We start from the raw sequence: 15,924 nt of genomic DNA, 5'->3' as shown, positions 1-15,924 counted from the left end.
CCATCTCGCCGTCCATCTCGCCGTCCATCTCCCGGTCCCGCCGCGCCCGCTGTCCCCTCCCGGTCCCGCTGTCCCCTCCCGGGTCTGGCCCCCGCCCGGTGCCACGGAAGGGAACAGCGGGGACAACGAGCCAGGAGGGGAAGCTGCTTTGGTTTCTGTCAGCTCCAGGCTTGGAGAGCACTGTGGTTTGAAATCCTCCCGCCCAAATGCAGTGAACTTGAACTTCTGGGCACTTTTGGACCCCTCTGTGCCACTCGTGTGATCCTTTACCTGCGAGCTGTGGCCTCAGAACCCTGCCCCTACTGCATGGGTTTTTACACGTGCAAATTAATTTTCTTAGGGAAACCATCACGTCTCATGAAAATCTATGATACAGTAGCTGATAGTAGAGCTCAGCCATGCTTGTTTTCTTTAAAACCTGTTCTAAAAAGGACTCTGAAACTGGAAAATGCAAAGGGGTGGGAGTTGCTCTCCATTTTTTATGGGGTGCTGTGGATTTTGGTACGGCAAGTGACACCACCAAAATAAAACTGGAAGAAGTGAGGACTCTGCAGTTCATCCTTTAACGTGTGCGGGTGCAGGAAATGTCAAAGCCCAATTCTGTGTCTCTAACATTAAGTGCATCATCTTGAAGTGCTCGGTGTGGGGTTTTTACATACGTTTTTATGGTCTAGGCTTTTCTTGTGCCCCAAAACCCCCACAAGAAACCTTCCAGAAGCAGACCTTCATTGCATAGCTGGGATTTCAGATTGCTCATAGATTCTATCCTCCAATCTTCTCTCAGGTTCTTGTTCCAGAGGTGCTCTGACCCCAGAGCCATACAGGGTCTGTAGCCTTGATAAATGGGAATGACATTGGCCCAGTCTGTCAGGAAAGCAAAAACATCCTGGGGTTTGTTTGGCCAAAGACGGACCATGAAGATGTCTGTACTTCCAGAGGGTGTGAGTGCTGATCCTTTTGGGACATTTCAGCAGAAATCCATTTTTTAAAAGAACACAAAGAGCATCCAATGCAGAATAGTCTTTAGGAAACACACCCAAATAAGAGACTCTGCTTTTCCTGTAGTTCTCCCTCCTGTTTTCACCAGGGCTGTAAGGATGGGCAGGGCCTGTATTTATCATATGAAAGCGATGCTCCTAAATTTCTCCAGCAGTTCTGATTACTATTATTACTCTTTTTCTGTCAGAAAACGTGCTGATTTTGCCCTTCTCACGTTGTTTTCTGGTGATGGCCTGGTTTTGGGGGTTGTGGGGTTGGTTCTCCTACTTTTTCTGCTGTGGCATTTCTTCCCATTATCATGCTAAGCTCGCTCATTGCGCTGCACCCAGCTCCTAATGTGCAGAGAGAGAGAGAGAGAGAGAGACACGGTGTCTGCGACTGAAAAAGAGACAGAAACTAAGTTACTGTTTTTGTTTTGTCAGTAATTTTTCTAGCTGCTGCTGTTTCTGTTTGTTTGGTTAAATATATTAGCAAAGAGCTGTTTTTCCTTCCCCCCATATCTTGGCCTGGGAGTCCCCGATTCCAAATTTATATAATGAGGAGGGAGGGGGTTTACATTCTGCATTGCAGGGAGGGATTTTCCTGCCTTTCTCGGCAAATACCTGCCTTTACCAGCTAGGAAGTGCACAGAAGTGAGGCAGGGAAATGACAGGAGGGACCAGCTGTAAATTCAAAGGCAGAAAGTGAAGATGTACCAGCACAGGGCAGGAAAGGGGAAAGGTTTCAGAAAGCATTTCTGTGGTCTAATTAATGATAATTTCTGATTCCCCAGGGAGAAGAACACCAACTCACAGCCACTCAGGCCTGGCAGTCCCTGCAGCGAGAGCTCAGCACACATCGACAGAGTCCAGCATCTGAAAGAAGAAAAATAAACACAAGAAATAGGTGATTTCTTTTACTTCAAAGTTGTTTCAAGTTCTTAAAGCCCAAGCAAGATTTCCTCTCTATTTTGCTTGGCTGAATCATGACCAGTGGGCACAGGTCAAGGCATTCATGCAGCTGTAAGCCCAGGGTAATTTAGAGGGGACACAAGAACTGTTTGTGTAGGAACAGGCGAGGGGATGTCAAGGGGAGTGAGGTGGCATTTTTGAGAGGATTGCTGAGGTAACCCAAGGGAGCCCAGCAGACAATTTCTCTGGGAAGTCCGAGGTCCCTGTGGAGCGCAGCCAGGGCTCTCCAGGGGTAGCGGGGAGGGCTCTGAACTCGGGACTCTCTGCGTCCTCCTTCCTTGGCAGCAGCCGGTGGGGAAGGGAGGAGAGGCTCCGTGCGGGATGAGGCCGGAGAGAGCGAGCAGAGGAGCGGCCTCGGGCTGGAGAGGGGCAGGAGAAAGGCAAAGGGACCTCCCTGGGGTCACCATGGCCTGTGGGGAACAGAATGGACACTTGGATGAGCAGTGGAGGGGAGGAGTGGATCTGAGCTCATCTACAGGGAAATGAGGAGGGGATATTTTGGGGGAAAAGCTGAGGTGCTGAGGTCACTCACCCTGGCACAAGTTGTGTTTTCACCAAGTGCAAAAAGCCACAAGGAACCTTCCAGAAGCAGGCCTTCATTGCATAGCTGGGATTTCAGTTTGCTCATAGATTCTATCCTCCAATCTTCTGTCAGGTTCTTGTTCCAGAGGTGCTCTGACCCCAGAGCCATACAGGGTCTGTAGCCTTGAGAAATGGGAATGAAATTGGCCCAGCCTGTCAGGAAAGCAAAAACATCCTGGGGTTTGTTTGGCCAAAGACGGACCATGAAGATGTCTGTACTTCCAGTGGGGGTGAGTGCTGATCCTTTTGGGACATTTTAGCAGCAATCCATGTTTTAAAAGAACACAAAGAGCATCCAATGCAGAAGAGTCTTGAGGAAACACACCCAAATAAGAGACTCTGCTTTTTTCCTGTAGTTCTCCCTCCTGTTTTCACCAGGGCTGGAAGGATGGGCAGGGCCTGTATTTATCACATGACAGTGATGTTAGTAAATTTCTCCGATGCTCCTAAATTTCTCTTGCAGTTCTGATTACTATTATTACTCTTTTTCTGGCAGAAAACGTGCTGATTTTGCCCTTCTCACGTTGTTTTCGGGTGATGGCCTGGTTTTGGGGGTTGTGGGGTTGGTTCTCCTACTTTTTCTGCTGTGGCATTTCTTCCCATTATCATGCTAAGCTCGCTCATTGCGCTGCACTCAGCTCCTAATGTGCAGAGAGAGAGAGAGAGAGAGAGACACGGTGTCTGCGACTGAAAAAGAGACAGAAACTAAGTTACTGTTTTTGTTTTGTCAGTAATTTTTCTAGCTGCTGCTGTTTCTGTTTGTTTGGTTAAATATATTAGCAAAGAGCTGTTTTTCCTTCCCCCCATATCTTGGCCTGGGAGTCCCCGATTCCAAATTTATATAATGAGGAGGGAGGGGGTTTACATTCTGCATTGCAGGGAGGGATTTTCCTGCCTTTCTCGGCAAATACCTGCCTTTACCAGCTAGGAAGTGCACAGAAGTGAGGCAGGGAAATGACAGGAGGGACCAGCTGTAAATTCAAAGGCAGAAAGTGAAGATGTACCAGCACAGGGCAGGAAAGGGGAAAGGTTTCAGAAAGCATTTCTGTGGTCTATTTAATAATAATTTCTGATTCCCCAGGGAGAAGAACACCAACTCACAGCCAATCAGGCCTGGCAGTCCCTGCAGTGAGAGCTCAGCACACATCCACAGAGGCAAGTCCAGCATCTGGAAGAAGAAAAATAAACAGCAGAAAAAGGTGATTTCTTTTAATTTAAAGTTATTTCAAGTTCTTAAAGCCCAAGCAAGATTTCCTCTCTATTTTGCTTGGCTGAATCATGACCAGTGGGCACAGGTCAAGGCATTCATGCAGCTGTAAGCCCAGGGTAATTTAGAGGGGACACAAGAACTGTTTGTGTAGGAACAGGCGAGGGGATGTCAAGGGGAGTGAGGTGGCATTTTTGAGAGGATTGCTGAGGTAACCCAAGGGAGCCCAGCAGACAATTTCTCTGGGAAGTCCGAGGTCCCTGTGGAGCGCAGCCAGGGCTCTCCAGGGGTAGCGGGGAGGGCTCAGAACTCGGGACTCTCTGTGTCCTCCTTCCTTGGCAGCAGCCGGTGAGGAAGGGAGGAGAGGCTCCGTGCGGGATGAGGCTGGAGAGAGCGAGCAGAGGAGCGGCCTCGGGCTGGAGAGGGGCAGGAGAAAGGCAAAGGGACCTCCCTGGGGTCACCATGGCCTGTGGGGAACAGAATGGACACTTGGATGAGCAGTGGAGGGGAGGAGTGGATCTGAGCTCATCTACAGGGAAATGAGGAGGGGATATTTTGGGGGAAAAGCTGAGGTGCTGAGGTCACTCACCCTGGCACAAGTTGTGTTTTCACCAAGTGCAAAAAGCCACAAGGAACCTTCCAGAAGCAGGCCTTCATTGCATAGCTGGGATTTCAGTTTGCTCATAGATTCTATCCTCCAATCTTCTCTCAGAGGTTCTTGTTCCAGAGGTGCTCTGACCCCAGAGCCATACAGGGTCTGTAGCCTTGAGAAATGGGAATGAAATTGGCCCAGCCTGTCAGGAAAGCAAAAACATCCTGGGGTTTGTTTGGCCAAAGACGGACCATGAAGATGTCTGTACTTCCAGTGGGGGTGAGTGCTGATCCTTTTGGGACATTTTAGCAGCAATCCATGTTTTAAAAGAACACAAAGAGCATCCAATGCAGAAGAGTCTTGAGGAAACACACCCAAATAAGAGACTCTGCTTTTTTCCTGTAGTTCTCCCTCCTGTTTTCACCTGGGCTGGAAGGATGGGCAGGGCCTGTATTTATCACATGAAAGCGATGTTACTAAATTTCTCCGATGCTCCTAAATTTCTCTTGCAGTTCTGATTACTATTATTACTCTTTTTCTGGCAGAAAACGTGCTGATTTTGCCCTTCTCACGTTGTTTTCGGGTGATGGCCTGGTTTTGGGGGTTGTGGGGTTGGTTCTCCTACTTTTTCTGCTGTGGCATTTCTTCCCATTATCATGCTAAGCTCGCTCATTGCGCTGCACTCAGCTCCTAATGTGCAGAGAGAGAGAGAGAGAGAGAGACACGGTGTCTGCGACTGAAAAAGAGACAGAAACTAAGTTACTGTTTTTGTTTTGTCAGTAATTTTTCTAGCTGCTGCTGTTTCTGTTTGTTTGGTTAAATATATTAGCAAAGAGCTGTTTTTCCTTCCCCCCATATCTTGGCCTGGGAGTCCCCGATTCCAAATTTATATAATGAGGAGGGAGGGGGTTTACATTCTGCATTGCAGGGAGGGATTTTCCTGCCTTTCTCGGCAAATACCTGCCTTTACCAGCTAGGAAGTGCACAGAAGTGAGGCAGGGAAATGACAGGAGGGACCAGCTGTAAATTCAAAGGCAGAAAGAGAAGATGTACCAGCACAGGGCAGGAAAGGGGAAAGGTTTCAGAAAGCATTTCTGTGGTCTATTTAATAATAATTTCTGATTCCCCAGGGAGAAGAACACCAACTCACAGCCAATCAGGCCTGGCAGTCCCTGCAGTGAGAGCTCAGCACACATCCACAGAGGCAAGTCCAGCATCTGGAAGAAGAAAAATAAACAGCAGAAAAAGGTGATTTCTTTTAATTTAAAGTTATTTCAAGTTCTTAAAGCCCAAGCAACATTTGTTCTGGATTTTGTGTGGGTGAATCACGAGCGCTGGGCAAGGGTCATGACAATCATTTAGTTGTCACTGTCTGGGGTTCTGCCTGCTAAAATTCCAAATGGATCAGGATTTCTCCCAGACACGAAGTGCCACCACTTAGAACCTTGGCTGTTTTTGGAGTGCAAAATGCCTCATTTAAACTACTGTCAGGAAACTGGGCAGGCAACTTTTCTTTTAGAGTAAATTTGGCCACCTTTTTTATCCAGCGTCCCGGGCCTTCGACCGGGCTTCCGCCTGCTACAAGTCCAAACGGATCGGGATTTCTCCCAGACCCAACCTGCCAGCACTTAGAATTCTGACTGCCTTTGGAGTGCCAAATACCTCCCCCAAAATGATATCAGGACACTGGAAGGGTGAATTTTCATTCACAGGGAAAGAGGCCACCTTTTGTGTCTAGGGCCCTGTCACGGTGACTGCGCTCTACCCGCTGTAATTTCAAACGGATCAGGATTTATCACAGCTTCAGGCGGGCTCCATATAGAGTCCTGACTGCCTTTGCAGTGCAAAATACCTCTTTTAAACTGCGATTATGCTTCCGGGAGGGGGAGTTTTGGTTCAGAGGGCAAAGCGCCAACGTTCTCGTCCAGGGCCCCGTTCCTGCGACCCGGCTTCCATCTGCTACAGTGCCAGACAGATCAGGATTTCTCCCAGACACAAGCTGCTAGCACTTAGAACCCCGGCTGCCTTTGCAGTGCAAAACAGCTCTTCCCTACTGATGTCATAGAACTGGGTGGGTGAGAATTACTTCACAGAGAATTTACTCTTTTCCTTGTTTTTTTTTACGAACCAGATAGCCCTGAATAGAGGTCTCTGTGACACTTACACTGTTGTTCTCATTCCTGTTCTCATCCATCCTAATTAGTTACACACATAGTAAGTTTGAACATTTACTAAAGACTAATTATACCACCTAATAAATTCTCTTTATTAGCTAGCTATGCTGCTGAAACACAAAGTTTTATTTTTGATGCAATTTTTGCCCCTTTTTCTGAAGGCACCTATTGCAAAAAGGGAAGTATTTGCATTTCCTATAAAATTTTTTTGTATTGAAAAATGACTCCCCTTTTCCTTGCAGAATTTCCTCATCTCAAATTCAAGTCTGAGGAGCCAAACAGCCATAGTTATTCTGAGGCCTTTTATACCTCAAGGGATTTGCTCCTCCTTTTCCTGCAAACGAGGGGTGGTCCCAATCAGGGGTATATTAACCTCAGCCTTTGCTAAGGGCCTTCATTCCCTCTCTGGAATCAGCTGGGATCAGGGTTCTTCTCTCATTTCAATGCAGAGGATGTTTCATCTTGTCTCAGGTCTATTTTGTGATGATGGCATCAGATGGAGTGCAGCTCAACTGTGTGTCCTGAGCCCCTGGGCATTCCTGGGAGATGGTGAGTAGTGAAATTATCAGGTTTTGGCCTGTATGCTGCTCAGAGCATGCACTGATGTTTGGTTTTCTTTATTGTAGCTGACTAAGGGACAACAGCCCAGCGATGGCAGGAATTTCCCCGATGGTAAAGCTTTTTTACTGCACACCTGACATGGATTCTCATACCTGGATCTCTGACAGATAAGTGCTGGGCTCCAACCCACAGAGGGGATGGGAGCAGGATGCTGGGTCTGTAATTGTCAGGAGGGATTTTTGAGGCAGCTCTGGAGCTGGGGATGTCCAAGAAGCAGCCCCTCAGGCCCCATTAGGGGAAGAGTCTCAAGTTGATCTCAATGCTGATTTGCACAGGGCAGAGCAGTTCCTCTGGGTGTCATGTCACTTGTCTATTGTGCAACCTGTGTCTGTGTGTGTTGCATTGCCTGTCTCTTGCCTTAGCCCTTTGAGGGGCATGTCAGAAACCCTGAGGTCATCCATAGGATCTTGTGATCTTTGTATTCATCAGCCTGGCTGTGGTGCCATCAAACCTTGGTCTCAGGAGCTTGGACAGGCATCTGAATCTTTTCTCTTTTGAGAAGCATCCACTCTGATCTCTTAAGGTCTTGCTCTGAGCTGTATTGCCAGCTGTGCACCTGAAGGATCCATTACAAGAGATGAGGAATTAGAGGAATGGGAAGATAAGTAGAGGATTCTGAGGCAGCTATCTCTGCAGTTCTTGGAGCAAATCATTCTGCTGGCATCTTTTTCCAACCTTGTCAGCTTGCTGTCAGTCTTCCCTCAGTGATCTCCTTTTGCATTCTCTCAGTCCCCGTGGTTCTTGCCGAGTTTTTTCGTCCCCCTGTCCTCCCCTCGTTTGTCATGTCCTGTGTCACGGGTGCCTGCACGCATTTGGTCTGGAGCTGCACTGCCCTGATGCATAGCCAAGATAGGACAAGGCGCAAGGACTTGGGTTTTGTACTGTGGGATGGTGTTGGACTCTAAGTGAGAGCTGCACATTCACTCAAGATGTCTGGGGCTGTCCAGCTATTATGCTGGGCTTTAAATTTTGTTCTAAGTTCTTTTTACCTGCAGTTTACCTGGGGTTTTGGGTAGAAAATGTGTGGGGATGTCTCTTAGCTCTCAGGTAACCACTCACTGACCTCCCGCTTCTGTCTCGCAGGTCCCCGAGGCAGATTTCCAGTTCTCAGCCGCCACCTTTCATGGAACCTATCCCTTGATGTCGAGGACCAGCAGCCAGAGGATGCAGTCAAGCATCATGTTCAGCGTACCGTTTCAGGTAAGGGTTGCAGTCAGCTTACCAGCTGAAGATTGTGTGACCGTCTGTGTGTGAGAGTTTGTGTCCATCTGCCACCGCTAGCGTATGCCTGTGCGAGTGTGCGTGGTGACCGGTTGTAATTTTGTGCATAGGAGTTTTGCCTTTCAGGCTTTTCAACCAATTTTAAATTTAGAATAAAAATTCCCCAGCCAGGGTTTTTTTTTTTAAATTTCCTCCCTCGCTGGAGTTTTTTTTCCCAGGTCCTGGCCGGTCTGCGCAGTGAAGTTCATCACCAAAGTTTGGGCGCAGAGCGGCCAGGGACCGGGGTTTTCGTCAGGCAGGGCGATATTTGAGGTTCCTGGGCAGCACAGAGAGCCGTGGTGTAATTGGGCGCTCGAGACAAGAGCGGTGACAGGTGAGCCGAAAGTTGTGTGCGGTGGATAAGGGTTATGTTTTATGGGTTCTGATTTTCTTCTCATTTTATTATGCAGGAAATCGGTTCTGGGTTTTGTCGGAGTCTGCCGGGGGTTCCCAGCGCTGCCGCTCCCGCTCCGGCCGCAGCGGGGGTGGGTCTCCGGGCACGATCCCTCTCCTGCCGCAGGGAGCCGGGGCTCTGCCGGTAGCTGTGCCGAGAGAACGGCGGCGGGATCTCCTCGTGCAGATGCTTTATCTCTGCTGGAACCACCCGGGACTCTGTGACCGCCGTGCCGGCCCTGGAGCCCCAAATCCCGGCGCTCCCATCCCGCGGCACCGCCGGCACCCCGCGGGTGGGCAGAGCCCCAGCGGGAGCAGCGCCGGGCTCCCCTTCCCCGGGCCCGTACCCCTGTGGAACGAGCGGGGCTGGAGCACGGCAGGAGCCGGGCACGGTTCCGCTCGGGCTGCTTCTCCAACACCTGCCTGGGGAGAGGCTCCCCCTACTTTGCAACATAAAAAAACTCTGCAATGGCAAAACCTCATTTGTAGAAATTGAACTGAGAATTTTCCTCTTTACTTCCAGATCGCAGGATATGCTAAAGATACACTGGAGTGAGGGGAATCTTAAATCTGACTCTCAAGTCCGTAGGTTTCCTGCAGGTGAGTATTGCCAGGCCAAAACGATGGCAACTGCTGAGGCTGCTTTTGTGGCCCAAAGCTGCACGGCGGCCAGCAATGTGCCTTGGTGTTTCTGTGTGTCCCAGCTGGCTGGCATGTGGGGCAGGAGGAGGCCAGGAGTCCCTGGAAGGCAACAGCACCTCTTGTGCTTTGGCTCTGTGGTGTCCTGCCTGTGCCTGCGGTGTCCTGCCTGTGCCAAACACGTCCCAGGGATGGACACTGGGCTGCCCAGGCAGCGCTGGCACAGACACGGTTCAAGGGCTGCCCGTGGCTCCTGGGCCAGGGGCTGCTCTGAATGGGCACCTTTGTTTCTGCAGCAAATTCTCATATTTAAATTAAATCCTTTTCTGGTGCTGCCCTGGACAAAAGTGCTTCCTGCATGCCGATGAAGGCTTTGTCTGCTCCATAACGATGTGTAATGAAGTGCTGTCTTCTCGCTAATGGGAGCCATCGGAGGTGATGGGTACTTTGGCAGGTATTTTTTCGATGATCTCTTTCTGTCTGCGGTGGAGATCACCGGGCTAGGTCTGTTGATATGCTAATTACAGTCGTTGTCTATGGCCCCGGGTGCTTGGTGTTTAAGAGATTCTTTTTATTTTATTTTATTTCATACAATTCTTTTATATAAACACGAATTATAACATATATCTCAGGTGGGGTGAAGTTTTGTGTGGATCAAAGTGGGAGTTTTTCAGGGAGCCAACTGGAAGTGCAGAAGGGATGGAAAGGTTTTGCAGGTGGGTCCCACTGGAGGTGTGCTGGAGGCAGGGATGTGCACCCCTTTCCTGAGGGAAAAGAACTTGCAGAGGCCACTGCTGAGGCTCTGAAAAGAACTGAGCTTCTGCAGGGAGAGTTGTTCTCCTGTGGGCACAGGGGCCGTGCCTTGGAACGGGCTGGGAGCGCCTCCAGCCTCTGCCTTCTCCTGCTTGGAAACAGCACCTGGAGCCCGAGCTGTGGGGGTTAAACCAGCTGAATTCCAGGCAACTCTGTCAAGAGTCCCCAGGGACATGGGTGGGGCTGGGGGATGAGGGTTTTAAACAGCAAATTCTTTGGAATATTCACCTGTCCCAGTGCTGCTGAGCTTCCTTGGAAGCTCTACTGGTTTCTGACACAGCTGCATGGGAATATCCACACTCCATGAGGCACTGTGAAGTTATGGCAGTGGGAATAGAACAGGGAATTTGGGGCTGTGGGATAATTCATGGGAACCAGCAAATCTGACAGGGAACCCCAAATCTGGATGCTGCACAGAGAACAATCTTTGTGCTGCCCAGGTGACAGAGTAGCTCAAGCACTGGAATATTTCTATGCTTGGGGTGACTGGACCTGGATTTTATTCCTAGCTTTAACTGACTTCTTAGATGATCTTGGGCAAATGGTTTTTCTGTTTCTCCCTTGAATATTCCAGTTTCTGTTCAATAAAGGGTTTGTATAATATTTGGTTCCATTGCAAATATAACATGCTATCAGCTCCACCAGTGAAAAGGGTGTTTTCTAGATGGTGCATTTCTTTGCTAATTATGTGGTTTTGATTGCTGAACTGCCTTCAGATGTTGCTGTTATTAATGTAGAAATCTGTATTTAATTCTGTATCATTTCAGGAAGTCCCTTGGCAGAACGTGAAGTAGCAGCCCCCAGTAGCTGTGTGTCATTTGCTGGTGCAGATGCTCCAGTAACCACTCCAGTGACAGAAAATACAGATTCACCAGTCTGGGACTTCAGCAGCAAGCAAGGTGAGAGATGGGGATTCACACAGACACTCGCTGGGTCTGACAGCCAGCCCAGGTGTGAAAAGGATGTGTGGTTTGGGGGTTTTTTAGCCCAGACCTGCATATCTGAGCTTAAATAAAAACAGATAGATTGACTGCTTTGAGGGACCTCAGCAGATCAAGTCATACATGGCAGTATGCAGGAATTAACCTGTGTGATCCAATCTTGTCTCCTCCAGTGTTTCTAATATCTGAATCCCTTCAGACACTTAAAAACTCTTCTACGTTCAACACTTCATTTTTCCTTTTTCAGTTTTTTTTCCAGGAATGAACTTCAAACATTACAGCTCTGAACCATAACCCTAGTTCTTTGCTGTCACTGTGTTATTGAGTCATGAAGTCAACTGTATTTCTGTTCCTTCATAGTTTTTGGTCCTATCTTTTAAATGTACAGCAAGAGTGAGGAGAGGGAAGTACTTCTTGAATAAGCAGAAGCCCAGACTGTGTAGAGATGTGTTATGCTTTGAGGCTCAGTAGTTTTGGGGCTTGTTTTGTTCCTGCCCCCATCAATACAGAAAGAAAGGGATTTCTCTGGGTGGATCAAATGGCATTGAAACTTCAGAAGCATTTTACTGCTCTTTCTTGCTTTGCATAAAGCAAAGGGTTTTGTTCTTAACAGATTATCCAAAGGGCTTCTCCTGGATCCACAGCAAACCTTAGTCTTCAAAGTGTGGCATAAAGCAGGTAAAGTTTGTAGTGCAGTACTAAGAGGACTGTGTTTTCTTCATCCCCTTTCTTAGATTGCTTACATTTCATGCAAGGTAAACAAATTCTGTTAAGTGAATTGAAGAATAGCATTGTAATGCCATTTTTTGCGTTGTGCTAGAAGAATGCTGGAGGTGCATACCTATTGATTTCCTGGCCCTTGGCATCCTCCTTTTCCCCATTAATCATCTTCCAAGATTTGGTTCATCCATATCCTCCCTGGTTTTATTTTGACAGTGCTTTGGAGGTTGGGTTTTCCTGCTGAAGGAAATCCCTAACTGCTTCCTTCACGTGCTCTTTGTTGTTGCTGCAGTTGGTTGAAGTGTGGCCGGGCAGTTGTAGCCAAATACTTTTATTTCTTTCTTTTTACATATTGAAGTTCAGCTGTCTGTGTATCCAGAGTACTGTGTGCACAGTGGTTCTCCTGGCAATCCCTGTCCCTGCCCTGGGCTTTCACTGTCCTGCAGGGCCATTTTTAGCTAAACATAACTGAGGTATTCCAAATAATATTCCCCTGTTGGACAGGATTGTCCTGGACCTCGAGTCCACTTCCAAGCCCTATTTCAAGGCTGTGTTTCAGCATTCCTGAAAGGGATTCCTGTCAGTGTATATGTGCTCTGTATCCTGTATGTTGTTGCTTCATGGGTGTTCAGCAGTTTTTTAGGAGACTATTCTGTGCATTTGAGTGTCTGGGAGCATGGCATAGCTGTATTTGCTGCTTGGGGTGACAGCTGGTGCTCAAAAACATACAGTAGATTCAACTTTTAGTTGGTTAGGAGACACCTAATTTGTCAGGAATCTGGTTTTCTGGGATATTTGCTATTTTTTTCTGGGTTTTTCTGTGTTCTTCCAGGTCTGCTGGGGTGTGTTATAGACATGTAATGCAACCCTTACCCTACTTTCCGTCACTTTATGCTTTGATAGTATGGGGGGAATTAACAAAAGTGTCTGAAATGAAAGTGTTGTCAAATGCTACTTTGGCTCAGTGCTGGGAAATCATTTGAATATTTAAAGCTATTTAGAAAGCCTAAGGTTTTGTTAGATCAGCAGGATAACATCGTAATTTCTCTTATTTTCTTGCTGTGAAAGACTCACATGCAGTGTTCCTTTTTCCTTTCCATCCTAGGTGAAGGTCAGCTTTCCAGCATGTCCCAGTAATTCTGCAAACTTGTCCAAGCAGATGTTGAATTCCTTGTCGAAGGAAGTCAGTGTTCCCGCTCTGGAGTGATAAGCCCACAGGCTGACAACCTTTCTGATTATTCTCAGGTCTCAGAAAGACCTCTCTAAAGCAAATTGACTCTGCTGGAAAAATGGTACACTCTGTCCAAGTGTGTCCACTGTGTGTGGGCTTAAAAATTAGTGGGCATTCCCTTTCCCAGTGAGAGGGGGGTGCAGGAGGTAGCAATCCTGGGACAGATTCCTTTTGACACAGCCTAGATGTTCTTTCCCTTGTCATTGATGCTTCCTGATTTGCATTCTTGTAAATTAGGATTTAAATGATGCCGTTGTTAAAACAGGCAGGGTCTTTCTCCAGGCCCTGATAAGAATAAGGGTTGTGTTTGTATCTGGTTTTGTTTTTGTAAGTTTAAATTAGCATAAATCCCCTTGATTTTACCTTAATTTCTGTCCATGAGCAGTGAATGACAGCTGGTGAAATGCTGTGGTGTTGCACATTACAGGAGTAAGGCTGTCAGATATCCTGCAGTAATTCTGCTTTCTGCCCCTTCAAATGAGTGAGTGTTTTAGTTCATGATCTGTTTATTTAGCTTACAGAGACGATCCTTTTCCTGTGTGTGTCTTTGAAGTTTAGAGGGACTGTGGGCCCCACTATGGGATCTGAACAACTGGCTTGGGAGCTGCCAGCAGGCATGGATAGCTCCCTACCAGCCCCACTAACTTGATTTTGGTATAAATCTGAAATGCTAAATGACGTTCCTGTGGACATTTTGAAGAGCTAGTTTCACCCATTGGTGGAATAGAAGGGGACACAGTGCAATAACCGATGAAGGGGATGGAAAATCCGGGGCTGGGTGGGGTGCTCTGCAGCAGGACTGAGATGCTGCAGCAGTGTGGTGAGCTGTTGGAGGAGAGCAGCAGCAGCAGTGTTTCCAGAGCTGGAGGGAATGCTTGGATTTATCCATCCTGCTGCTGCTGTCACAGAACAGGTGCTGTGAAGGCAATAGTCCCTTCTGGTGACTTCCACGGGTACAAGCACAAGGCTGTGAGCATTTCTGGGATGCATGGAGCAGTATATCCTTTCCCATCAGCATGTTTTTCTTCTTGCTAGAAACACTGATCTCTGGACTAGATTCTAGGTTTAAATGAGGTATAAATTTAGAGGAGCAGTATTTATTGTGTGTAGGAATAGAGGAGTGAAAGATTTCCTGAGGTATTTCATCCCTTCCCGTGCTACACAAGTGATGTATCTTAAAATCCCTAGATCTTAAACACAGAGAAATCCTCAGATTTTTATTAAGCTCAGCCATAAGTCAGGTAATATCCTTGGCTTTGACTTTTATTGGAAGGTCATCTCAAATCCACCTCCTTTGATTAAGTAAGTTTAGAACTAGCTCTTTTTTAACTTGCAGCCTAAGTTCCATAGCCAAGTCAGGACTTTTTCTGGAGTGTTATCCTCTTGCTTAGAGCAGTTTCAACACTTACCTGCTGATCTGCTTTTCAATAAAAGTCTTTGATCTTTTATTTGTGTGTTTACATGTTGTTGACTAAAATGATCCAACCTAAACCCAACTGCCACAGGCTTGTTTTCCCCCTCTTACCAAATTTCTTACTACTGCTTGCAGAAAAAACTTGAGCTGGGTGAGGTTCAGATACTTCAGTGAGAAGCTGACTAGGTCTTTCCCTGACTTCAGCACATCCAAACTAAGCCATGAGGAGTGTGAGAGTGACCCTCAGGGCTCGATGAGCAGAGAAGTGGATCCCAAAGGCTGCCATCTTCTGGAAAAATCCAGTCAGTTGGTGTCTCAGGTCAGCAGCCTAATCAATGGTGAGTTGTTGGTGTGAGGAGCAAAATGACAAGGAAATCAAATCCCTGCTGATGCTTTTAGAATAACTTACCAGACTGGAGAATAAACTGGAGCCCAGAGCTTCAGTTCCTGCCAGTTGGAAAGTTATTCCCTGCTTTTTCTGCCCATGGCTTCTTACAGGGTAGCAGCATTTCCAGGAGATGGAGTTGAAGGGCACATCCCTATTATGCCAGAATTTGCAATTCTTTTGTCACCTTGATCTTCCCTTTTTTCCACCCCCCCCTTTATTCTCCAAGGTTTTGTTGTTTTTATTTCCCTTCTCATCCTTAGCAATTGTTTTTACTGCTCTTTTACGTGTCTTCCTCTACAATCTGTTCCAGACTCCTTCTTTCCCAAATGTCCCCCACCATTCCCTTGGAGCAGGACTTGCCTCAAAATTGTTGCCCACTTTACCTAATACTGGTGAACTCAGTTCTCAGAGGATGCAAGCAGTTAACAATATCTGCTCACTGGGAAGCAAAAATAAGCGATTGTGACTTTTTAAAGAATTTGTAACCTTTCCCATTAACTTCATCCTTAATGCTTCTGGTTTTTCCTCAGCATTTCTGTTCTTCTGGCCTTGTCAGTGGGAAACAGAGCAGAACATGCTCACATCAGCAGTGTTTGCAGAGCTGTGCATGTTTAGCTCCCAACCATCATTACATCTAGGACTTTCTGCCAAACCCCCTAATAAATCAGATTTAAGCTGAATTGTTGCTCTGTGCATTTACAGAGCACTGAACCCATCAAGAGAAGTGTAGAGATCCATGCAGGCTCTGAGGAGCTGCTGCCATTCCCAGGAGACAGGGGTTTGACCAGTGGAAAAACCACTGAGAGAGAGGAGGAGGAAAATGCTGAGGTTGTAAATGGAGATCATCAAAGCAAAGAAGGAAGTGGTTCTGATGAGAACTGTGTTGGGAGTGTATCAGCACAAGCTGGCTCAGAAAGAAACAATGAGAGCTTCCCTGATGACAGCAGTGAAGACCCAGTGGAAGGCTCAGAAAGCTCCATCAAACCAAAAATCCCTTTGT

The 15,924-nt window shown here is 47.3% G+C and overlaps 1 protein-coding gene across 2 annotated transcripts in view; it reads left to right on the top strand.

The window, feature by feature from the left end:
- The first annotated feature begins 3,662 nt into the window (after positions 1-3,662).
- The window catches only part of LOC117011330 (mitochondrial uncoupling protein 2-like), a 30,293-nt gene continuing 18,031 nt past the window's right edge, over positions 3,663-15,924 (top strand). The window contains exons 1-13 of one of the 2 annotated variants that reach the window (XM_042780202.1): positions 3,663-3,730; positions 4,453-4,609; positions 5,461-5,578; positions 6,747-6,867; positions 6,976-7,053; positions 7,131-8,325; positions 8,565-8,999; positions 9,302-9,378; positions 9,766-9,871; positions 10,998-11,129; positions 11,785-11,849; positions 14,672-14,874; positions 15,627-15,922. Coding sequence is in view for 1 of the 2 variants with exons in the window: in XM_033086684.1 (XP_032942575.1) it covers positions 14,790-14,855; positions 15,627-15,922 (362 nt within the window). In the remaining variant the exon portion in view is untranslated. Of the gene's footprint in view, positions 3,731-4,452; positions 4,610-5,460; positions 5,579-6,746; positions 6,868-6,953; positions 7,054-7,130; positions 8,326-8,564; positions 9,000-9,301; positions 9,379-9,765; positions 9,872-10,997; positions 11,130-11,784; positions 11,850-14,671; positions 14,875-15,626; positions 15,923-15,924 lie in introns of both variants that reach the window. The other variant, XM_033086684.1, reaches the window with a different exon arrangement.

The sequence above is a fragment of the Catharus ustulatus genome, unplaced genomic scaffold (genome assembly GCF_009819885.2).
Source record: "Catharus ustulatus isolate bCatUst1 unplaced genomic scaffold, bCatUst1.pri.v2 scaffold_112_arrow_ctg1, whole genome shotgun sequence".
NCBI lineage: Eukaryota > Metazoa > Chordata > Aves > Passeriformes > Turdidae > Catharus > Catharus ustulatus.
This window is presented reverse-complemented; position numbering and strand designations above follow the sequence as displayed.